Below are 24,649 nucleotides of genomic sequence, written 5' to 3' on the forward strand. Positions count from 1 at the left end.
ATATTCCTCAGAGATTTTGGTTCATATCGTTGTGACAGACACAGCTGCTGCAGAGCATGATGTGACTCTCCTGTTCCACCACATCCCTAGTGTGCTTTGCTGGATTGACATCTGGTGACTGTGGAGGCCGTCTGAGTGAACTCGCTGTCATGTTCAAGAAACCAGTTTGAGATGATTTGAGCTTTTTCATGTGGTGTGTTATCCATCAGATGATGTGTACAGTGTGGTCATAAAGAGAAGGAAATGGTCAGCAGCAATACTTAATTAAGACCAAGATTTAAATGATCCTCAGCTGGAACTAAGGGCCTCAAAATGTGCCAAGAAAATATCGCGAACACTATTACACCAGCAGCAGCTTAAACCATTGATACAAGTCAAGATGTATCCATGCTTTTATGTTGTTTACACCAAATGCTGACCTGATCATCTGAATGTTGCAGGAAAAATTAATATCAACCAAACAACCATCAAATTTTGACGAGGCCACACAAACTACAGTCTCAATTCTGAGTTGTTAGCCATCGTTAGTGGTGCGCTGTGATCTTCTGCTGCTCGACGTGTCGTGTGTTCGGAGATGCTCTTCTGCATTCCTTGTTTGGAACGAGTGGTGGTTTAAGTCGCCTTCCTCGCAGCAGCCTGCCTGCTCTCTTCTGAGCTTTGGCAACAGCAATTCGTCTTCGCCCAGAGAACTGACGCTCACTGGATAGTTTCTCTGTGTTCACTTATTCGGTAACCTCTGATTGGCTGATCTGATATTTGCTTTACCCGTGTTAATGAGCAGTTGAACAGGTGTTCTTAATAATCTGAGTGTCATAGTTTGCTAATTAGAGCTTCTTTAATATATTTAACTGATTAATACATTTACATTATAATGGGATTATAGGTTAGCAGTTTATTCCTGTTTTTCATATAGCTTAACGACCAATCAGGTGAGCTTCACTTATGCCTGAAACCTTGTGATTAAATGAACACAAATAAATTCATGAACTACCAGCCTGTCTCATGTGTGGTTCCCCTCTGGTACAAAGAGTGTGAAATGTCACAGATGTTAATAATTACCTGAAGAGAGTTGTTGCTGCTGTAAACTGTCACCGTGAGCAACCACTGTGACACAAACTGGAGAATTCATTTTATATTTGCGTCTGTGCTCTAAGTATATGTCGCAACGTCTTCATTTAAAGACGTTTCAAAAACATGTGATGACACAAGCTGTATGCTGTGTGCTGTAACACATGGGGAAAGGAGACAGGACATTGGGTCAGTGCTGCGCAAAATCCCCAAATTGTATCATGTTTAAAGAGTTGCTCTTGACCATCAGACTCATTTGGGTGCTCAGCCTTTGTCATCTTTAGAGGTGAGTGTCTGATTTAATACATTCTTCTTATATAGATGGGTACACATGAAAGAATGAATAAAAGGGCAGAATTAACGTGATAAACTGGGACTTTTTATATATAAAATTACATCATATATAACAAATATCATACCAGAAAAAATGACAAAAGACTTTTAAGCTATGAAACATATTTTAAGCCTTCACTTAGGAGCTGATACAATAATCGTAGCTTATAGTAAACAGATATTTCTCTGTAATCTAATTACTGAGTCACTGTATCAGTGTTTCTTAATTGTGCTGCATCTCATTTAACTTTAAGTCTTATTTTCATTGGACAGTCACGCTATGTACAATAGTACAACAAAATTGGAGTACTGAAAGCAATTTATAATAAATAAATACCACATATAGAGAATAAAATATATATAATATGTGAAAAAATAAAAGGAGTTAATCAGATCAGGTCAGGCACTTCTCTGGAGGTTATAATTTATTAAAGATGTTCTTTAAACTGTCACAGTGGTAGCTGTTTAGTTCAGCACAAGTTTGATTTAAAGCTATATTAAAGCAAATTATACCATTTTTACAAGTCAAAAATGGTAAATGGCCTGCATTTGTATAGCGCTTTTCTAGTCCTTAAGGACCCCAAAGAGCTTCACACTACATTCAGTCATTCACACATTCACACACTGGTGATGGCAGCTACATTGTAGCCACAGCTGCCCTGGGGCGCACTGACAGAGGCGAGGCTGCCGGACACAGGCGCCACCGGGCCCTCTGACCACCACCAGTAGGCAAACATGGGGTTAGTATCTTGCCCAAGGATATTTGGCATGCAGCCAGGAGGCAGCCTGGGATCGAACTACTGACCTTCTGATTAGTGGCTGACCTGCTCTGCCACCTGAGCTACAGCAACCCCCCAAAAAAATTTACTTATGTCCATACACTTCCTGTGTTTGCATAGTGTTGGTAGTGCACTAATATCAATCTGTTTTCCATCTACAGCCATGTCATATTTCTATGTCTTTGAAGACGATTACTTTAGAAATGACTCCAATTTCAACGGGTCCAATGAATCCAGCACATACACTCCAGATCGAGCTATCTTCAAATGTGGACACAAACCAATGGAACCTTCAGCAGCTATTACCCTATTTTTAATCCTTATAGGCATCTTCTTACTGGCTATACCAGGAAACTTGCTGGTAGGATGGGTGATCAGGACCAGCCAACAAACTCTGACTCCATCAGATGTGTACCTGTTCCACCTGACCATAGCAGACGGACTGATGGCTCTGACGCTCCCGTTCTTTGCTGTAGCACTGATCCAAGGATGGATCTTTGGAGACTTCCTGTGTAAATTCCTCAACCTCGTCATGGATGCAAACTTCTACACCAGCATCATCTTCCTTGCCTGCATTAGCATCGATCGTTACCTTGTGATTGTGCACGCCAGGGAGACACTCAAGAGCCGTCAGAAGATGTGCAGCAAAATGCTGTGCACAGCGGTGTGGGCCCTCGGTTGTGCGCTCGCTCTTCCTGCTCTTTTTAATGATGTCAATAAGAAAGATGCCGAGAAGATGTTTTGTTCTGTGAACTTTAACATCGGCAGCTCCACCGTATGGCGGATCGCCACTCGGGGTTTCATTCATATTTTTGGCTTTTTGGTCCCTGCGATTGTCATGATCTCCTGCTACAGCGTCACTGTTGCTCGGCTGCTGCTCACTCGTGGTTTCCAGAAGCACCGAGCCATGCGGGTGATCATAACCGTGGTGATTGCATTTCTGCTCTGCTGGACACCATACCAGATAACCATCATGGTAGACATACTGCTGAGGGCTAATGTAGTACAGTTCAACTGCGCTATGAGGAGGTCGGTGAGCACAGCGGTGGATGCAACCCACTGCCTGGCTCTGCTGCACAGCTGCATCAACCCTTTCCTCTACGCCTTTGTGGGAGAGAAGTTCAGGAAGAAGATGAAACTGCTTCTTCATAGAAAGCTCAGACAGGAAAGGATGTCAGGGTCAAGGTTCAGCAGGTCAACATCTCAGACTTCAGAGGGCATTGGAACAGTTCTCTGAGCGCTGGGTGAATTTTTTTTTATCTCAAGACTTCTAGAAAACAAACTGCTTTTAAATATATAAAGAAGGAAATATTGGTCGTTTTAATTTGTCTAGTTGTCCAAAGTTTAGTTATTAGAGTAAATCCTCTCTGCACCATTTAATACAATTTAATGCCACTGAATTTGCACCAAAATCGTGGACTGAATAGCAAACATGGCCACCAGTAGAATCTGTGCTCCATTAAAAAAAATGCAATAGCCATATATTTTTTATTTGGCTCATGTAAACTATTTAAAGTCTTATGTAGGGGAATTTGGACCTGATGATGTCATCTTACAGCTGTAAATATCTTTTATTTCCATTTCCTGACTTGTTTTTTTTTTAGTTTTTTTTTTTTTTGCTTCTGTTCTTTTTTATATTGAACTAAAATCTTAACTTACCTTTAATGTATCTAGTCTTGTTTGCCCTTACAGTTTAGATTTCAGATTTGAATGACTTCCTGCTTTTGCTTGTTTGCCAAATCACGTTGGAAACCATTTGTTTTTAAAGGTGCTGTATGAATAAAACTGTTATTACTATCATGTGTGAGCAGCTGGAAAGAGGATTAAATACATATTCAAGAAATAAAATGTAGCTTTTTATGACAACTGGTTTTTAATTGACAAGCATTTTTATCTATTAGCTACTATTGTCACACACAATCAACTAAACCAACTGCGACTTATGGTAGATTACTTATAAGGGTTTAAAATAAGATGAATCATTACAAAGTCCAGGTCTCTTTTCTCTCGCTGCAGGGCAGTGTGGATATTGTGTATTATTTAAATGTCCTTGCCCAGATTTCATATTACGTTTACGTGCTGCATTGCTGCCATCTAATGTTCTCACTTTGGTAATAAGGAATTTCCTCTATCTGGATCAAGTCCATGTTCATTTTTACACACAACTGAATTCTGTGTCATTCTGTTTCAAATCAAATCAAATCTACTTGTTACAACTTGTATAAACATTTTATGGTATAAAGTTTGAACATATAAAAAGTTTTCAAGATATATATTTTTCAAAAAGGCCCATTAAAGCACGTTGAATGTATATATAGTGTATAGCATTTTTTTGTTTCCCAAGAGACGTTTTACTGTATTTGGAATTCGGGGGTGACTACTTATGTAAACATGCCTGGTCCATGACGGGTACAGGCGTAACTGGGACATAATAATGCCCCACTGTACCACTGATCAGTGGATGTTGATCACTGGTTATGAGAATTTGCATAATTATGATTAAGGAATTGACCTCCCAGCCCATTGTTCCTTCAGTGGGCTGGTTTCAGTCATTATGCAAATGTTCTGTTTATAAGATTGAAACCTGCAGCTGAGACTGAAGACGTCACTTGGATGAGTGACGAAACGTTTCTCACACTGAAAACGCTGGAAACTTTTGGAGACATAATAATGTGGCCTGCTACTCCCGCCCCCGTCCCCTAGCCTACCAATTTACCTCCAACCTTTTATCACCAATCGGCAGAGGCAACAACTTCACAGCAGATGGCGATGAAGGCAAAGGAATTTTGCTCTTTTGTCTCAAGGGTTACCGCAGCTTAACGCGGGATACCCTTCCTGGCGAATATGGGATATAAATAAAAATGAGAATTAGAAGAGACTCTTGTGCATGTATAGTACACAATCTACAATTTACGGGTTACTGTTGTATTAAAAATCCAACTCTATTGGCTTTAGTAAGCGACACGGTAGAGATCAAGGCTAAAACTACTTTTCCCAGAAGTCAGAGCGAAAGAAAGAAGGCGCTGCATCTCAAAAGGAACGCACAAGGTATGCCTTGTTCCTCTTCGTATTTACCAGGATTAGAGATATGTAAACTCCGCTTCATTAATGCAAAGTCTGTCTGATGGTGTGACACCAGATAGGTCAGCTAATAGCTTCAAACACTGTCATTTATTAGTGGCAGTGAAGGCGTCACGACGGCACTGTTTTTATGCCCATGTGCTATTAGCCAGTTGGCTAGCAGCCTCAGTTCGGGGTGATTGAGCTACAAACTGAAGTCGGCACGTCTCGGTCGTTGTTCCAGCAGCACAAACAAATCTCCTAAATACAGCCAGGTTTGGCAGCTAACGTAGGAATAAGTCGAGCTAATGTGAAACACTGACATGCTAACACACTTTGCTTCTCTGTGAAGTAGTTGTGTAACTTGTTGTTCTCTAAAATTTGGAAATTAGGCTGAAGTTCAGTCAGGAGAAAGCAGGTCAATCCTGGAGTTGTGCTGATGTATCACGCTAAAATAAATAAATAAGAAAGGTAAGAAAATTGTTTGGTAAATTTTGCCCAAAGTTTAGCAACATTAGCATATAAATGCACAATATTTGCAAGTTTTTTAGTAAGTCAGTAAACAAGATTAGGCTAACAGTCTAATTGAAGAAAAAAAAAAACTCAGATTATTTTCTTAAAAACTCATTTTTTTTCACTTCGGTGAAGGAACTGCCATTAAAAAGTCATGCTTCAAGTTACAACACATACTGGGAAAACAAAGGTGAATACGGTTTTCCACGTCTCTGCGCATGCTCCGTTTAACCTCCGCGTAACCTGCCATGTATCTGAATGTTTCTGCCGCTCATTTATATGGAGTAGGCAGCAACAGTAGCACCAGGTTACAACCAGCAAGATCCACGGTTTCCCTCGGAGTTACTCGAGTTCAGGAGCTCCTCCTTCTCAGTGAGCCTCACCTGGCGATTCTTTGAAAGAGCAACAGGGTTTGCAGCAGCACCAGACACACTTATCAACTAGAAACAGCATGCTTTTCTCATCTATCTATCTGTCTGTCTATCTACAGCCCTCCATTGAATAAGTGGAAGATATTTAGTGCATTAATTATAAAAAGCTTCACTGGTTGTGTTTATTTTCTTTTATCCCGATGTGATTGCTTATATAGAGCTTTTATATATAAAGCTTTTAATACTAGGCTGCAGTTAAACGAGGCCACTGCACTGTTGTTGTCCTTTTCACCCACAAATTAAAACATATTGCTTTTGTCTTAATATAACAAGGAGGCAGTTTCTGCCAGATAGCTAGCTGAGCCTGGATACTACTTCTAGTAGTGCACAGCTACATATAACAGTGCAGATACAGCCATGTAGGGGCATGCAGGGTAATATCTACGCCAGTTAAAACAAGCACAATTAGCCACTGTGGCAACACCTTGGAAAATAAGGGTATCTGTGGCTGGATTATTAGTAGTGCGTTGAGGCCATGGCTTAGGTACGACATAACCATATAAACCAGGTGTGTAAAAGATAAGGCTTGGGGCCCAAAATCGGGACAGCAAAGACTCCAGTCTGGTCAGCTGGATGTCTTTGGAAAATATAAAAAAGGGTGTACATTTTGGACTTTCACCTGTATTTTCATTAATTTTACAGTTTTGCCTACTGATTGTACCTGATATAAGCTGTAGTTTCTGTTTGCCTACTCAGATGTGACACTGACACACACTAAGAACTAATAGATTGTTTTTGTGGTAAGATGCCTCGTAAACACAGTGTATGGTTATCACAAAGCAAAGCACGTGGATGAAAAACTTAAGTAGAAAATACAAAAATTAATTATAACTTGGATTTAAACATCGTGGAAGAACTGCTTGTTTTCTTTCTTGTTTTTTAAAAAGGATTTCATGCCTCTCAGGCGTGCAAAAGTTGCACTGCCATCACCGTTTTGCAAGGCGCAGCAGACCAGCATTGATAAGAGTTATTGATAAGTATGGAGACACACAGGTCAGGTGGATTGCAGTTCTAGGAAGTGTTTTTCAATATCTTCCAATATTCATGGAAATGCACAGAAACATTTGGTTTACTGTAACACGTGAAGAAAACTGTCAACTCGGGGGTGGGGGGCTTTGCATGAAAATCTTGTTTGTCACACAGATTAATAGTGAGAGTTAAAGCTAAGACCTGCTGTGTCAGAACAGACTGCGCAGCTCACATGATTGATTGTGTTTTTCAGGAACAATGACATTGGACTGAGCGGCTGGAAAGCTTTCTGTCTGACAATGTCAGAGAGAGGAATGGAGCAAAGGTCAACATTTTCTCTTACACGCCAGCAGCAGCATGTAGCTTTTTAACCAGCTCGTCGGATGGTTCGTTCTCTACAGTGCAGCCCTCTCTGACACAGAGAGGCAGAGGAGTTGAGTTTGTTTTCTTCATAAATTCCAGGTGGAAAGTCGGCAGCTTTTCTTATCGAAAAGAATCCTCGCATGCTGATTTGATAACGCCTGTGCAATGGTAGCAGAGGACACAGCAGGAAGTGGGGACAGATCAGATGGGGAGAAAGAGATGGATCAGAAAGCATCTGAAGACGCCGAGCGGCAGGAAGACGGGGATGTAGCGATGGCCGCCACTGCCGCAGAGTCTCCGTCTGGAGAGGATGAAGCCAGAGATCCCAGAAAGTGGAAGTGGTCTGTGATTTTCTTGTGTTTCTACGGGTTTATGTCATCCATAAAACCCGGGGAGCCCTTCATCACGCCATATCTGCTGAGCCCTGAGAAGAACTTCACCAGAGAGCAGGTGAGTGATGCACATTTCTCTGTAATTTGATGAAAGTTTGTGTTGACTGGTAACCTTCCCATTAGGGCTGGGCCATATCATATCGTTCACAGTAATACCGGTATAATGTCAGGCAATGATAAGAAAATGAAATATCGCAATAGAATATGGGTAAAACGCGCATTTGTAGTGCCTTTTGTTTTCATACGCGCATAGTGGAAAAAGCACGGCGGCAACAGAGAATAAGAAGGGCGAAAGTGGATCGTTGAATGAAACAGATGAGCCAGAACTGGTTTGTAAAGATGCTGCAGCTTCAGTGGTTGAACTGGTTTGGCTTTCGTCCGTCAGATACACAACAAAGCACATTATTTGGTAGCGCATGCTAGCGGGCCGTCGTTATTACCGAACCGATTTTATGTACACGGCGCTCGAAAATCTGTCAAAAAATGGTTTAGTGCGACTTTGCTAAGCTGAGAAGCCGCTTGGCTTGATGGATTGTCGGAGCATTACGGCTATCGTAGTCAGGAGCCTCGCGCAATAATACGTACTGTGCTTCAACATAGAGCAGGGCGATATGACCAAAAATATTTATCACGATATACATTTGAAAATTTGCAAAAACGATATAACTGACGATATAATTGACGTGAGACAAAATACTTTACAACTCCACAACTTTATTAGTGCAAAAAAAACCATCAATGTATTTTCACTTAAACAAGCAGCTGTTTTTATGTGCATTAAAGTTATATAAAAATGTAACAGTGCAAATGCAAATTCCTCGCTGACAGTTTAACCAAAAGGCATTTCCAGTGGAAACTGGCCGACATATCCTCAGCATAACCATGTATAATATCCACAAAACTTAAAAAGAGGTTATACACACACAATACGGTAATATTATGTTGAAGCACAGTACGTATCACTCCGCGAGGCGCCTGCCTACGATAGCCGTAATGCTCCGACAATCCATCAAGCGGTGCGGCTTCGTATCTTAGCAAAGTCGTACTGAAACATTTGACAGATTTTCGAGCGCCGTGCACATAAAATCGTTTCGAGGTCAGTAAACACAACCAGAGTTCATACATAAGACACACGGGATTATAAGGGGCTCTGTCGACTTTCAGAAAAATCAAAGGATTGATTTTAAGTGTGCCGTGTTTTCCAAACAACACTGTAATAACGACGGCCCGCTAGCATGCTCTACCAAAAATAGTGCTTTGTTGTGTATCTGACGGGTGAAAGCTAAACCAGTTCCACACTGAAGTTGCAGCATTTTTACAAACCAGTTCTGGTTCATCGTTTCATTCAACGATCCACTTTCCCTCTTCTCATTCTCCGTCACCGCCATGTGCGTATGTAAACAAAGGCACTGCGCATGCGTTTTACCCATATTCTATCGCCATATTTCATTTTCCTATCGTTGCCCAAAATTACACCGGTATTACCGGGTTTTTTTTTTGGGTTTTTTTCCACTAATAAAGTTGTGGAGTTGTACAGTATTTTGCCTCACATCAATTATATCGTTATTGCAAATGTTCAAATGTATATTGTGATAAATATTTTTGGCCATATTGCCCATCAACATTACGAGAGACAAGACCTTCCAGTTACAGTCCTGCTTACAGTAGTTTTGCAGAGTTGAAAGTCACGAGCAGTCCAAAAAGTTAACCTCTGAGACTCTAACAAGCTCTGCAGTTAAGCATGTATTGCACAATAGAATTAATGAGTTCCCTGTGGGGAGTTTACTGATCCATATTACTGTGGTCAAAGTTCACATTCCTTCAGAGTGGGTCAGTGTAACTGCATATGTGGAGTTAGACTTGTTTGTAGAGTGGGGTCACTGGAAAGTGATCAGTATTCTTGTTTTCCTATTGGCCTGGCCATAAGCAAGAGGTGAGCTGCCAATGTGTCGACAGCATGTGGAAAAACACTTCCAAAGACCAGAACAGCAGGTTTACAGCAGAGCTGAACTCCATGTAGAAATATCTGTTTACCTCTGAGGTTATTTAAGAGCTTTAGTCCATCGATTTTCCTGTTTTTGGGATTCCAGGGAACAAGCAGTTTATTTGTCATCAGTCCCGGTGAAGCTGGAATTTGTGAAACAAACATCAGTACCAGACGGATGTCGATGCTTTAACCAGTTCCACTGTCATGAAGTCAGCTGTGATAGAAGTCAGTTAAACAGAAGGTGATTGGGAAGAATCTAGGGCCGGGCGATATGGCCTAAAATCCATATCGCGATATAATTTGAAGCATGTGCGGTAACGATTTATATCGCAATATATTCTTTTCTTCTGTATAACGTATTTTCCACACTATAAGGACTTAAAATCCTTTAATTTTCTCAAAAATCGAGAGTGTGCCTTATGTATGAATTCTGGTTGTACTTACTGACCTTGAACCAATTTGGGCGTCCAGAAATCTGTTAAAAAATGTTTTAGTACAACTTTGGTAAGCCGCACTGCTTGATGGATTGTCAGAGCATTACGGTTGCCATAGTGAGGAGCTTCGCGGAGTAATCTGGGTCCAAAACTCCGTCTGTTTCAGGTCCAAAAGTCAAATGAACACTAAGAGTTAAAAACTGTCTAAATTCTTTCATCTTTAATAAAATGATCAGCGTTGCTGCTTTACCAGGTGTAACAATTAATTTTAACATCCAGGCATCCATGAAAACAGAATTTATTAAATATAACGCAGTTAGAAGCTAACAGGAAGTTAGCTCGCTAGTTTCCACCTAAACATTTCATACCATGTTCTGACTGAGAGATTTTTTAAACTAATTCAAACGTACAGCTCTGTTATCACTTCCAACATAAATGAAGACAGAAAACTAAACAGCAGTGGCGTTTGCAGGGTTACTGAAGTTGGGCTACCTGGTATATAATGTTGTGCTACGTGATTGCTAGCTACACAGCTATGTTAGCATAACATTAGCACAGTGAAGCTGGAGGATGAACGCCAACTTTTTTTCCACTCATTAAAAGTTAACGTGAGGGATTCTGGTGGTCAGGGACAAATGCAATCGCATAGCAGGATGCTATACACGGGCCAAACTTCAGTCAGGCGAACTGAGATTATTCATCCACAATACGAGGTTAGTTATTAATGTACTGCAACAACATGGGAATAGAGCAGCTGTGAGAGAATTCAACATTAATGAATAAATGTTACGGAAGTGGAGGAAGCGCAGTTTTCGGCTTTCCCCATATTTCAAAAGTGCTTCATCTCTTTGCTGTGACTGTCGCCATAATTTGCAGATGATAATGGTTTTGGCTGCTGCGATGCTTTCAACCAAAACAGGCACAGCTTGATGACATCATCAACATGCGCTATCACGATAGAGCGGTATAGTCAAAATCTCTATCGTTGGCCAAATTTATATCGTTTATATCGCCCAGCCCTAGGTGAATGGTTTTTCAAGTAGTACGTAAGGTTTCTCAAGTTCCAGCTTATCTTACATGATTGTTTACATTTATGTAAAAAGTCTGTGAAGGTTCTCAGTCATCCAGGTTATCGTAGTCAATGGAGCTTGCAAAGAAAAGCGTCTCGACTTCTTTAAGTTGCTTGAAGACGTTTCACCTCTCATCCGAGAAGCTTCTTCAGTTCTAAGGTCAAATGGTGGGGAGTCCCAGATTTAAACCTAGTGGGAGTTTCCCCCACAGAGGGACAAAAGGACCCCCTGATGAGACACCCGAAAGACAAAACTCCAAAACACAAACTTAACAATGTGGTGTTTGCTGTACAGTGCAGCGGGGAATGCCCAGACCTCTACATCGGAGAGACCAAACAGCCACTTCACAAGCGCATGGCACAACATAGAAGAGCCACCTCCACAGGACAAGACTCAGCTGTCCATCTGCATCTAAAGGTCAAAGGTCACTCTTTCGAGGATGCCAACATTCACATTTTGGACAGAGAGGACAGATGGTTTGAAAGAGGAGTGAAAGAAGCATCTATGTCCACTGTGAGCAACCATCTTTGAACAGAGGCGGTGGTTTACGACACCAACTCTCTGCCATCTATAATCCAGTTTTGAGATCCCTCCCCAGACGCCTTAACGCCCACTCACATCCTGGGCCATCTGACCTCAGGAATTCGCATGATAAGGTGGGGCCAGGTTTCACAATGAGCTCACCTGAAACTCTGGCTGATTGGGACCCACACCCAGTTTCACACCTTGGCTCAGGCGATTAGAGGATCATCAGGGGGTCCTTTTGTCCCTCTGTGGGGGGAAACTCCCACTAGGTTTATATCTGGGACTCTCCACCATTTGACCTTAGAACTGAAGAAGCTTCTCGGATGAAGGTGAAACGTCTTCAAGTAACTTAAAGAAGTCCAGACGCTTTTCTTTGCAAGCTCCTTTGACATTTATGTAAAAAGAAAGTTTTCACAGTTTTATGTTTACAGGTGTTAACTTATGCACAGCATTTCAGTCAGCATGAGGTCTGGACTTTAACTGGACCTTTGCAAATCTTCATTCTTTTCTTCTTATCTCTTTTTTTTTTTTTTTTTTTTAGCCATTCTTTTGTTCATTTGCTGCTGTGCTGGGGACATCGTCCTTTTGGATGATCCGGTTCAGGCCAAACTTTAGCTGTTGGACAGATGGGCTCATATTTGACTCTTAAATACTTTCCCTTTGCTTATGAATAATCTTTCTGACTTGAGATTGTGTGGCGATGCCCTTATAATCACTGAAATGTTGATGGGAAGTAACAGTTGCTTCTTTAAGATCATTGCTCAGGTGTTTCCTCCTTGGTATTTTAACACGTCTGAGTGCTCCAGACCAGCAAACTGCTCACATTTCTGCTTTTACGGAGTTGGTCGCACTTCCTGATGATAAATCATTTAATAAATCATTTTATTAGCAGCAGCTGGCTGCTACGTACCCTCTTAATTCATGAAGAAACACAAAAGGTTTCTTTATTTTTTTTCCCATGACTGCGCAAAGTTATGTGAAATTTCTCTTTTTCACCCCCACTGAAGCCACAGCTGTTATTCATCAGTAAAAAAACCCTCCCCTTTATCTTGTACACTGTTACGACTGTTACTGTGACCATAACAGTGTGCACAGTTAAGATAGTAGGCTGGTATTTGCAAAATACTGAAGTGATGCAGAATTGTGTTTTGCATCAAAGCTCTTCAGCAAAAATGCAGAACATTTGCTTGATGAGGATGGTCAGGGGATTTTGAATTATTGGTTGGCCAAAACAAGCAATATTTGCATTTGCATTCATGATCTTTGTCATATTTTAATTGTATGTTAGTTGTATCCTTACAGATGTGAAGAAGAATGCCAGCAATGTTGGTTTTTATTTACAGCTTCGTTGAACTTTCTTTAAACCTTCTTTTAAAAGTAAATAAACTGTATATTTGAAGAAAATAAGTTGGCACTATTTAGGGTAGAAAGTGCGCTGTCAGAAAGGTTAAGACTCAAGCTTGATTTTGCTTTTTTTTTTTCCCACGCCTTATTTGATTGATTTATTTCCAGGTGACCAATGAGATCACTCCAGTGCTGACGTATTCCTACATGGCTGTGCTGGTACCAGCCTTCCTGCTAACGGATCTTCTGCGTTATAAGCCGGTCCTGATTATTCAGGGCGTCAGTCAGGTGATCATCTGGATCATCCTGCTGCTTGGCGGTACGCTGCTTCAGATGCAGTTCATGGAGTTCTTCTACGGCATCACCATGGCCTGCCGTGTCGCCTACTCCTCCTACATCTTCTCCCTGGTCAACCCGGTCCTCTACCAGCGCGTGGCCGGCTACTCGCGCTCCTCAGTCCTCCTGGGCGTTTTCACCAGCTCTATCCTGGGCCAGCTGTGCATGTCCTTGGGAAACATCACCTTCTACACCCTCAACAGTATCTCTCTGGGGTTTGTCAGCTTTGGTTTGCTGCTCTCACTCTGCCTGCCCTGGCCTAAACGCTCCTTGTTTTTCAACCGGACGAATCAGGAGGAAAAGGAACTGGTAGAAGTAGCCACCAAATCTGAACTGGACAAAATGGACCCAAAAGATGGAGGGCCATCCTTTGCTGCCCCTCCATGTCCTGCGTCAACCTGGAAGGATTCTGTGTTTATGCAGATGCTTCTGGAGGTTAGAAATGTGCTGAAGAGGCCAAACCTGAGGCTCTGGTCCCTGTGGTGGGTGTTCAACTCCACAGGGTATTACCTGGTGCTCTTCTACGTCCACATCCTGTGGAACAAAGTCTACCCTGCCACTGAGAACAAGAACGTTTACAATGGGGGAGTGGAAGCAGCTTCTACATTGCTCAGTGAGACATTTCCAGACATTTTTAAAAAATAGTTTTACACAAATAGTGTTATTGAAATGTAATCTGTTTTGTATCCAGCTCGGTGTTGCAACTTGCTACATTTAGATACAAAAAATGTAACAACTTGTGCAAAGTATAAACTAAATCTCAGCCATTGTCTAATTTAAAGGCTGGCAGGATGTATTTAGCTTTGCAGTGATAGCATCAAACAACGACTTAATGTAGGACACAATCTGCAGGACCTTTATTTTTTAGGGAGAAAAATCTATGATAATGACTCTGATAGACCCACATCTTCATGAAAGACTCGGATCGAAGCAAAAGTGCGATAGAAGATAATTGGGTGTTTTTTTTCTAGGAACCAATTTGAGAGGGTCAGGAAGAGCTGAAGAAAGATGATATGTGTTGTTATTTAAGACTAAAGTAAGGACTTGTCCACACATATACAAAAGCAGCTTTTGGAGTTTTAGGCTTTTATTCAATGCAAATTCACTTTTAGATAGCTGAAAAAGGATGGTTTAGGTCCAGACTAGATATTAAAGATTGATATAGCCAATGTAATGACACCCAGGCTGGTGTGTTTTTGTAATCAGAGGGTCTAGCTGGGGAGTAGCTCACTAGCTTTGTTAGAAAGACGGTCACATCCTCAAACTTAATTACACTTGTGTATTGAGTTTGTTATGTGCTCTGTGTGTGGCCAGTGTTGTTACCAGCATACTGATGTGTGGGGTTCTTGGGTTGCTGTAGTTGGTGAAGTTTCTGTCTTTGAGTCGATCCCTTCTGTTCCAGTTTATTAGAAAAAATGGAAGCAGTAGTAGCATCAGGGAATACGCAAAAGGAAACAATGGTGCTGAATGGGCCAATCAATGTGACTGTGCCGTTACTAGGGCTGGGTATCGTCACTGATTTCTAGAATCAATTCGATTCCAATTCACAAGGTCCCGAATCGATTTGATCCACGATTTGATTTGAATCGTGGAAATTTTGCCTCAGTCAGAAATATTATAATTTTGATCACGTATCAGTACATTTCCATATTTCTGTATCTATAAAAAGAAAGCTGACACTTGCGAGACTTTATCAAAGGTGTGAGCATCACAGCAGAGGCCTTTGTGTCAAAGTAATTGAGGATAAAACATGAAGAGGATTTTCCTGGCCTGGGATTTTATGAAAATATTCTGCAGTAGATCAAAAATGAAAGAAAACCGTTAATCAACATGTGAACCTTACCTAATGCTGCTGAAGTGAAGCAGCATCATGTGCCCCAGCCCTAGTCATTACTAGGGCTGGGGCACATTATACCGTTCATGGTAATACCGGTATAATGTCAGGCAATGATAAGAAAATGAAATATCGCAATAGAATATGGGTAAAACGTGCATGCGCAATGCCTTTGTTTTCATACGCACATGTCAGAAAAAGCATGGCGCCGACGGAGAACGAGAAGGGCGAAAGCAGATCATTGAATGAAACCGATGAACCAGAATTGTTTTTTTTAAAAACGTGCTACTTCAGTGATGTGCAGCTGGTTTCGTTTTTGTCCGTCAGATAGCCACCAAAGCACTTTTTTTGTAGACTATGCAAGCGGGCCGTCCTTACTACCGGATTTTTTGGACTGTAAGTCTATAAGACAACCAAAAATGTGATGTCCACATATGTGGACGCCAGGTCCTAGGAGGTTAATGCACATAAAAAAACAGCTGCTTGTTTAAGTGAAAATAAATCGATGGGTTTTTTTGTACTAATAATGTTGTGGAGTATTTTGTCTCGCATCAGTTATATCGCTATCCCAAATTTTAAAATATATATCGTGATAGATATTTGTGGCCGTATTGTCCTAGAGTTACATTTCTGGGGTGATGCATCAGTCCTCCCCCAAAGCCATGTTCTGTTGGAAGGTTTTCCTCCTGCTAAAAGGGAGTTTTTCCTTCCCACTGTTGCCAATTGATTACTCACAGGGGGTCATCTGATTGTTGGGGTTTTCTCTGTAGTATTGTAGGATCTTTACCTTATAAAATAGTGCCCTGAGGTGACTGTTGTTGGGATTTGGTGCTAATATAATAAATACAATTGAATTGAGCTGTAACCACTTGAAAGCATGCTCTAAAGTTGGGCTTTTAAATATGGGAGTCTGTGTGGACAAACCATTTAAGACCATTAGAGGATCTGTAGTTCTTGGAAATTAGCATGTAGAAGGGTGACAATGAGCATTTGACTTAGGATATCATCTATGATTGGGTCATATTGTTGCTGGCTGAAAATACTTGACAGTATTATTATTATTATTACAGATTCAAATCTGTTTTCATGCGGTACCCTGTCTTTTGAATCTTTTTTTGGGCAAAATCAGATGGAATGAACTGTTGGATTTCTACCTGTGATTCTGACGATTAGCTTTTTGAAATTATCTTTGAAATAATGTTTGTAAAAAAGTTATAGGCTCAAAATGGTTTTCTAAACGTGTAGTCCTGAAAGTGGCATGTGTGTTGACATAAACAGATGAGCAACTGGTGCCTGCAGTAAAGGGTCCGCTCAGCTGTTTGGAAGAAGCTTAATGATTGATTGGCCAGCCCGACTCTGTAAGGGGATTACGTCAGCTTTAGACGGCAATAATTGCACTTTAAACAGTTGTAAAGATTAAAAGTAGCAGCTTCGATAATCTGGATGTCATGTGTAGGTAATGAGGTTTGATGACAGAAGCCTGATAATTGAACAGTGATTAGGAGACTTCTGTGCTGCTGCTGATATTTTTATGACAAGAACAGACTAACTTATGTCCAATATGAATAACTTTCATTTTATTGGTGACAGTAGTGCTCAGCTGACTGCTTACTCAGTCCCTCTCTACAGATTACTTGCTCTGTGCTTTAACTTAATCAGTTTAAAGACTATAACCTGTTTATTTTTCCGTAGGTGCTATAGCGTCCTTTACAGCAGGCTTTGTCAAAATTCGGTGGAACATCTGGTCAGAGCTGGTCATTGGTATCATCACAGCAGTGCAGGCCGGTCTGCTGCTTCTCATGAGAACCACAGACGACATCTGGGTCTGCTATGTTTGTTATGTACTCTTCCGAAGCTTCTACCAGTTTCTGGTGCCTATTGCCACGTAAGTGCCAAAAACAATCCCTAAGCCCAATGTATTATTTAAGATGCATCTGCTTACGATGATCTTAGTTGTAAATATGCTGGATTAAAGTAAGTGCTATAGGAATGTGGCCAAAACTGTAGTGGAAGATTTAGGCTAGAAATATTTGGGGAAAAGAGGATCAGAACTCTGAAACTACTTTTTTCTTCTTCTTCTTTTCAGTCTTTGCTCAAGCAGAATGCCAAAGAAGGATAACGATCTATTACAATGACATAAGCTGACATGTTTTGTGCTGTTGATCGTACAGAATAGGTCCTCTGGTGTACATGTTTTGTTGTTTTCAGATGATTTATACCAAGTGATAACAGCATAATAATGAAGAAAATAAATGTAGCCCTCAGCTAAACTCCTAATGAAAACGTTAATGAGATAACACAGCTTTAAGTTCGATCTGATAAGCCTCAGTACATTGTGTCTGTCTACACGTATTTTATTGCTTTAACTTCATGTAATTTCAAATAACCTAAATCTACAGCGAGTAAGAATATACAGCGTATCATACATTTATACAGTTGCTCATGCTGGATGTTATTGTCTTGCCAGTTTCCAGATTGCATCGTCACTCACCAAGGAGCTCTGCGCTCTTGTGTTTGGTATCAACACCTTCTTTGGGACAGTGCTGAAGACCATTATCAGCCTGATCTTCACTGATAAGAGGGGCCTGGCCTTGGACGTGCACTCTCAGGTAAAACAGTCAAACAGCAGTGATGTTTCACACCAGTGTTTCTTGGGTTTGAGAGTCCACGTGCAGTCGTATAACTGGAGTTACAGTTGTCAGAAGTTTCGTGCTAATGGTGAATGTATGTAAGTCCTGATAATTTTGGACTATTAATATTTTTTTTAACTTAATGACTTAAAAAAAACAAGAATTGGGTGCACACGTTGGAATTTATTTTAAATTTTCTCTGATCCACAAAGGATGAAAAGTGTACGTACAGATTTCAGAAATATACATACACCCCCAATAATATTAGATTAAATTTTAAATGTCTCTTAGTAGCCCTGGCGGAGCCCATCACCCACCGGGAACGAGTCAGACTTATTGCCGGCAATGCGAACCAAGCTCTTGCAACGGTTGTATAGGGATCGAATGGCCCGTAGCAATGGGCCAGACACCTCATACTCCCGCAACACCTCCCACAGGACACCCCGAGGGACACGGTCGAATGCCTTCTCCAAGTCCTTTGTCACCTGTTCTGTTCATAATTTTTATGGACAGGATTTCTAGGCGCAGCCAAGTGGCGGAGGGCTTTCACTTTGGTGGCCTCAGAATCTCATCTCTGATTTTTGCGGATGATGTGGTTCTGTTGGCTTCATCGGGTGAGGGCCTCCAGCTCGCACTGGAACGGTTCGCAGCCGAGTGTGAAGCAGCGGGAATGAGGATCAGCACCTCCAAATCTGAGGCCATGGTTCTCAGCCGGAAAAGGGTGGAGTGCCCACTCCGGGTCGGGGATGAGTTCCTGCCCCAAGTGGAGGAGTTCAAGTATCTCGGGGTCTTGTTCGCAAGTGATGGGAGAAGGGAGCCGGAGATCGACAGACGGATTGGGGCTGCAGCTGCAGTAATGCAGACGCTGCACCGGTCCGTCATGGTGAAGAGGGAGCTGAGTGTAAAAGCGAAGCTCTCAATTTACCGGTCGATCTACGTCCCTACCCTCACCTATGGCCACGAGCTGTGGGTAGTGACTGAAAGAACGAGATCGCGGATACAAGCGGCGGAAATGAGCTTCCTCCGAAGGGTGGCTGGCCTCTCCCTTAGAGATAGGGTGAGAAGTTCGGCCATCCGGGAGGGGCTCAGAGTAGAGCCGCTGCTGCTCCACATCGAAAGGAGCCAGCTGAGGTGGTTTAGGCATCTGACAAGGATGCCTCCTGGGCGCCTCCTGGGTGAGGTGTTCCGGGCATGTCCCACCGGGAGGAGGCCCCAGGGCAGACCCAGGACACGCTGGAGAGATTATATCTCTCGGCTGGCCTGGGAACGCCTTGGTGTTCCCCCGGATAAGCTGGAGGAGGTGGCTGGGGAGAGGGAGGTCTGGGCCTCTTTGCTTAGGCTGCTGCCCCCACGACCCGGCCTCGGATAAAGCGGATGAAGATGGATGGATGTCTCTTAGTAAGTTGCACCTTGACCAGAGGTAGCTTTCAGTAAGCTGATCGCTCTTCTTGGCAGACTTGATATAGTTCTGTTAAACTAGTTGGTTTCCTGGAATGGGCGCAGCTTTTAAGTATAGTCCACAGATTTATTTTCAGTGAGGTTGAGATCGGGGCTTTGGGATCGTCATTCCAGAAGCTTAATGTTAGGCTGCTTTATCCAATCCAAAACCAGTTTTAATATGTGTTTGGGATCATTGCTCTGGTAGAACACCCAACACTGACCACGTTTCAACCACCTAGCTGTTGATCTGAGGTGAAGTTGAAGAGTTTGGAAGTAGTCCTTCATTATTCCATCCAATTTGTGCAATGTTCCAGTGCCACCGACAGCAAAACAGCCCCAGAGCATAATGCTACCACTACCATGCTTGACAGCTCATACACTGCTCTTAGGTTTTGAAGCCTCGCCTTTACTCCTCCAAACATACCTCTTGCCATTGTGGTCAAAGACCTTTGCAAAGTGGTGAAAAATTAGAATAATTCGTGGTTACATGCAGTTGGAATCTGCAGTTGTTTAGAAATGACTCCAAGAGACCCCGAATTGTGTAACTTGACAATTCTCCCTAGTTGTTTACTGAGTTCATTGTCAAACAAATGCTGCTTATGCTGCATAGATAAACTCCCAGTTATAGTAAATCATGATCATTAATGAGAAGTTGGTAGGCACTGGCCATGTGAAAATAAGACATTGTAGAAACTTCAACACTTTATTAAAATATTCATGTGAGGGTATGTCTCTATTTGAGTCCGTATGCATAATATCGACCCTCTGTGGGTTAGAGAAAGTCTAAAATAAATTCAAACTTGTTTTCTGAAGATGTATGCTGCACAATCACTCCACCCTGGAAAAAGAGCAGTTCAATGAAATCATTAAAAGCTCAAAACTATCATGACATTCATGCTCATGATGAGTTTTTGTGAACTTCTTACCACAACTGTATCCTTAATGTGTTCTGTTGGTGTAGTTTTATGTTGTACGTCAGGGGTGTCAAACTCAAATACACAGTGGGCCAAAACTCAAAACTGGATCAAAGTCGCGGGCTAACATTAATATTTATTGAAAAAAATCTTCCTCCAAATATAACAAGAAATCTTTTCTTATGGACTCAAACAAGTTTTGCTGAAAAACTGAGTTTGGAACAAGCAAAGCTTAATACTAAAGAATATCTATAACTTATATAAATGTATATATAACTTAATATTGCACACATGCAAAATCAAAGTTCCAATTAAATAACACATCAGTGTAATTCATTTCTTAAATAAAAATTGTATTTGCAGCCTTCGGAATTAAATTTTACCATTCATCATATTTTCATCATATTCTCCCACCTGCTCCTGTTTCCTGCCTTTCTTTTAGCCATTTTGGGATCGGTAGCATAGCAGTATTAGCATGGTTGCTATGACTATTGTCAGAGGAGAGGGTGCTAATGAGTCCTGTTGTGACTGATGCACCAAAACACCAACAGAGCATTCTGGGAATTGTAGTATTAGCAGTACATGACCTGTGTAATACCAGCAGGCCAGCTCTAATAGTAATTTTGGATGGCTTCACGGGCCAAATGTAATTAGGCTGCGGGCCGGAGTTTGACACCTATGTTGTACGTTAAAACATCTGGACAGCACCCTCAGCTGTATGTGGAAGAACCAGACACATCCATGGGTGTAACCCACATGCTCAACTCTGCTGCTCAACCCACAGTGTAATCAACCAAACAAAGACTTCCTTGCTTTTAGGAAAACTTGTTAGGAGACTCGTTTCTGCTCCCTCCTGACAGCTGTCAGTGGCCATATTTCCAAACAGTTATTTTGCCCTTTAACAGGTTCTTTACTTCATTATCGTATTGAAATGAGAATAGTGGGTTTTTTTTGCCAGTTTAATGGAAATTGGATTAAAATTTTGTTTTGGCTGGGATCTCATGAGGTGCAGGATAAAAAGCCTCATCCATTGCACATCTCTCTTACAGTTTCTGGTGTACTTCTTTTACTTCACTCTTCTTACTGTCGTCTACTTTGCCTGCGCTGCTGTGGTCATCTGCCGTCACTACCGAAACGAGCGGAGGGGAGGAGTAACCAGGGACCAGCCCACGCCCACGGAGCTCAGCCCTGTGGTGACAAACAAGGAGCTAGAACCTTTGTCTAATGGCAAACGTGCCTAACTCTAAACACAAGGAGAAACATGTCGTTCCATAACATTGTTAGACCAGTTTTACTAATAAGCTCGTGAGAGTCACTGAGATCAGTGTTTTAGCCCCTTCACACACTCAGGTGGGTTCAGTGATGCCTCTGAGCCTCAATCAGAAGTGCCTCGTGTGCAGCGACTCCAAGAGTGCAGCAGCTTGTCTGATGTCTGAGGAGAGATTTTCTAGAGTAATTTGCTTTTTAAAAAAGTCACTTTGGTGTTTTTAGACATTGCTAAAGCAGCCTGGGACCTTTAATATCACAACCAAGATTTCTTAGAAAACACGAAACAACCTTGTGATATATGCTGGAGTGATTCTTTTCTATATTCAAGGCTCACGAGACATGACCACACTTGTTTTTAACAAAACACTCCTATTGTACTTTCTTACAATTACTGTGTTAGTGGCATTTTTAAAGAACATATGAGTATGAATGCACCTTAGTTATTGATGATGATTATCACAGTCTGACATCAGTGTTGTGGGATCAGTGAGATCTTCTTCACTGCCGATAATTTCAAGCAGCAAACTGCAGATTTATGCAGTGTGCTCTGCTCAATGCAATGTCGTCTGGTGTCTGTTTGTATTGCAGGAGCAGCGCCACAGACGATTGCAATAATCTTAATTTGATACAATGATTTCTTTTTCTTTTTTTAGGACTAATTAACATTTATACACATCTTTACAGAAAATTAAAACCTGTTCTCAAATTTCAGTACCTCAGTCAACTGGAGCTGCTCGTGAGTTTGTCGATAAGTTCAGTAAACAACAAACCAAGTGAAATTTGTAAAACCTGATTTTATTTATTTTTGGTCAATAAATGGCTGTTTTTCTTTCTTTTTCTTGTGTTTAACATTTAAACATGCTGGGTCAGTGCTGTAGAGCAGCGGTTCTCAAAGCTGGGTCTGTGATTCTTTGGAAAAGCAACATGTCAAGCTTTTTACTTCCACACTTAGTAACTTTGGCTCAGTAGAAGAGCATGTTACATATCAGAAGATTTAAACATTAATAGAAAACTTAATGAGGGGATTCCTTGGAAAGGCTCTCCCCTCTAAAGGGCCACTGACCCCAGAGAACCGGAGAACACTCGAGCCAACAGGAAGTTCAGCGGATATGTTAAGTAGGTTTTAAAATGACTTTGCTTGATCACTTAAACAGAAGATTGAGTTCTTTCTTACAGCAGATGCAATGGTAGTTTGTGTTTACTGCATTGAGTATTCAGTGATACATTTACTGTATAGATTTGTTCTCTAGTTCAGTGTTAAGTGCATTTTCACTTGTTGTAAAATCAGGAATATCTGCACTGCCATTGTGTCGTTTTAGTATTTGAAGGGTTAAACTGCAGTAGGTAACATGATGCAGAGTTTTGTGATTGAAATCATTGCTGAAAAATGACTAAACGTGTCTGAGTGCTGTAACGAGGAAATGAGATGTTTATTTTTTATTCACAAATAAATTACTGAGTGGATAAAAACATGCTGCCTCTGTCTTTTTTTTTGAGTGCAGTAAACCACATTTACAATTTGATACCATGTGATGGAGCTTTAGTGTCGTTATAGTTAATTATTGGACATAAATGCGTGACTGTAATGGAGAGTCGGGTGTTACAGTGGGGTCAGTAACCTTTACTATGATGAGACACTCATCAATTTAACCCGTCCTAGTCAACAGTTATTTTTTGTATGTAGTTTACTTGCATTTATACACTAAGCTGGTGATTTACAATAGGCACAACTGATAAGAGATTTTTAGGACCAATAGCAATAGTTGGTGATGCAGAAACCTGATACATTGGTCGATATTTTTAATGTTTTTTTTTTCTTTCTTTTAGGATTTGCTTAACATTTGTTATTGTGTAGTTATTTACAATAGGGCTGCCACGATTAGTCGACTAGTCACGATTACGTCGACTATCAAAATCGTCGACGACTGATTTAATAGTCGACGCGTCGTTTGAAGCTTTGTACGCTCAAAAGACGCAGGAATAAGTAGTAGGATTTAAGAGTGTAATAACGGACTGAAACAGAAGATGGCAGCAAGGATGCCAGCTGCTGTTAAACCCCGAAGAAGAAGAAGCTGTGTCCCAGAATTCATAGCGCAGCCCAGCTCAGTTTCCAACAATGGCGGCAGCTAGTTAGTTTCAATATTACTCTTATTATTCTTTCTGGGTCACCAAATAAACCTTTAACATATTTTCAGGCGAGAATGTAGCTGTGTAAACCTCAAATATCTGCTCAGTTTATCAAGACACCACATATTTTCAAAAGTGCTCCGACGTTTTCGGAGACGTCTGTTACCCACTAGCTCGATAGCTAGCCGGGGGCTAGCCTCACTAGAGCTGTGAGAACACCGGACTCCCGGCTAATCATTTTCAAACCCACCGCTGTGTTTCGCTACTCAGGTTAAACATGATATATACGTCACTTAGATAACTTAAAAATGTTATTGTTTGGCTTTTTTCAGTATTTTATTTGTTCCTGAGTAAATCGGTTTGGCTGAGATTAAAGTTATAGTTTTTACACAGCTGAATAAACATCAAGCAGACAGCTGATTATCAGAAGTGTGAGATGCTCGAGAATATACTCCAGTGTCCTGTTATATTTTAGATAGCAAGGAGTTTATTAAACTCCACCGAAACAATCTGCAAACTTCATTAAAATTTAATAAACTATCATTTTGTCTTTATTTTTAGTTAGCACATACCTTAAACACTTAAAGCTGTAAGCTAATGATAGTTATATAAGAGCAGATGCTGCTGGTGCAATAAGCTGTACGTTTTATGCCCAATGGATGATGATCTGATTAGTCGACTAATCACAAAAATAATCGGTGATTAGTCGACTATCAAAATAATCGTTTGTGGCAGCCCTAATTTACAATATGTGTGGTTTTTTTTGTTTGTTTGTTTGTTTTTAAAAACTTCTTGTTTTATTGTCACAACAATCGCTTGCTCGGATCAGCT

At 41.1% G+C, this 24,649-nt stretch overlaps 2 protein-coding genes across 4 annotated transcripts; both read left to right on the forward strand.

Annotated features, from left to right (window-relative positions):
- Positions 1-1,282: 1,282 nt before the first annotated feature.
- On the forward strand, positions 1,283-4,473 carry LOC102783195 (C-X-C chemokine receptor type 2-like). The gene is made up of 2 exons (XM_035915923.2): positions 1,283-1,354; positions 2,342-4,473. Exon 2 carries the CDS (start codon positions 2,344-2,346, stop codon positions 3,415-3,417), a length of 1,074 nt encoding a protein of 357 aa, XP_035771816.1. The 5' UTR covers positions 1,283-1,354; positions 2,342-2,343; the 3' UTR covers positions 3,418-4,473.
- Positions 4,474-5,054: 581 nt separating this feature from the next.
- Positions 5,055-23,143, forward strand: slc19a1 (solute carrier family 19 member 1). Of its 3 annotated transcripts, none has more exons than XM_087836110.1 (6): positions 5,055-5,228; positions 7,407-7,966; positions 13,437-14,217; positions 17,131-17,323; positions 17,906-18,047; positions 21,472-23,143. In XM_087836110.1, exons 2-6 carry the CDS (start codon positions 7,682-7,684, stop codon positions 21,661-21,663), a joined length of 1,593 nt encoding a protein of 530 aa, XP_087692236.1. In that variant the 5' UTR covers positions 5,055-5,228; positions 7,407-7,681; the 3' UTR covers positions 21,664-23,143. The 3 variants fall into 3 exon arrangements, with proteins under 3 accessions (XP_087692236.1, XP_087692237.1, XP_087692238.1); XM_087836111.1 differs by lacking the exon at positions 5,055-5,228 and adding an exon at positions 5,278-5,711; XM_087836112.1 differs by lacking the exon at positions 5,055-5,228 and adding an exon at positions 5,799-6,163.
- The last annotated feature ends 1,506 nt before the right edge of the window (positions 23,144-24,649 follow it).

Source organism: Neolamprologus brichardi, chromosome 23 (assembly GCF_056152115.1).
Source record: "Neolamprologus brichardi isolate AB-2024 chromosome 23, ASM5615211v1, whole genome shotgun sequence".
Lineage (NCBI taxonomy): Eukaryota > Metazoa > Chordata > Actinopteri > Cichliformes > Cichlidae > Neolamprologus > Neolamprologus brichardi.

Excerpts from the sequence above, each read along its gene's own strand:
- LOC102783195 (XM_035915923.2), top strand. The coding sequence starts at position 2,344 with ATGTCATATTTCTATGTCTTTGAAGACGATTACTTTAGAAATGACTCC.
- slc19a1 (XM_087836110.1), top strand. The coding sequence starts at position 7,682 with ATGGTAGCAGAGGACACAGCAGGAAGTGGGGACAGATCAGATGGGGAG. Across the intron at positions 7,967-13,436 it reads AGAACTTCACCAGAGAGCAG|GTGACCAATGAGATCACTCC; the intron begins GTGAGTGATGCA and ends ATTTATTTCCAG. Across the intron at positions 17,324-17,905 it reads TTTCTGGTGCCTATTGCCAC|TTTCCAGATTGCATCGTCAC; the intron begins GTAAGTGCCAAA and ends TTGTCTTGCCAG.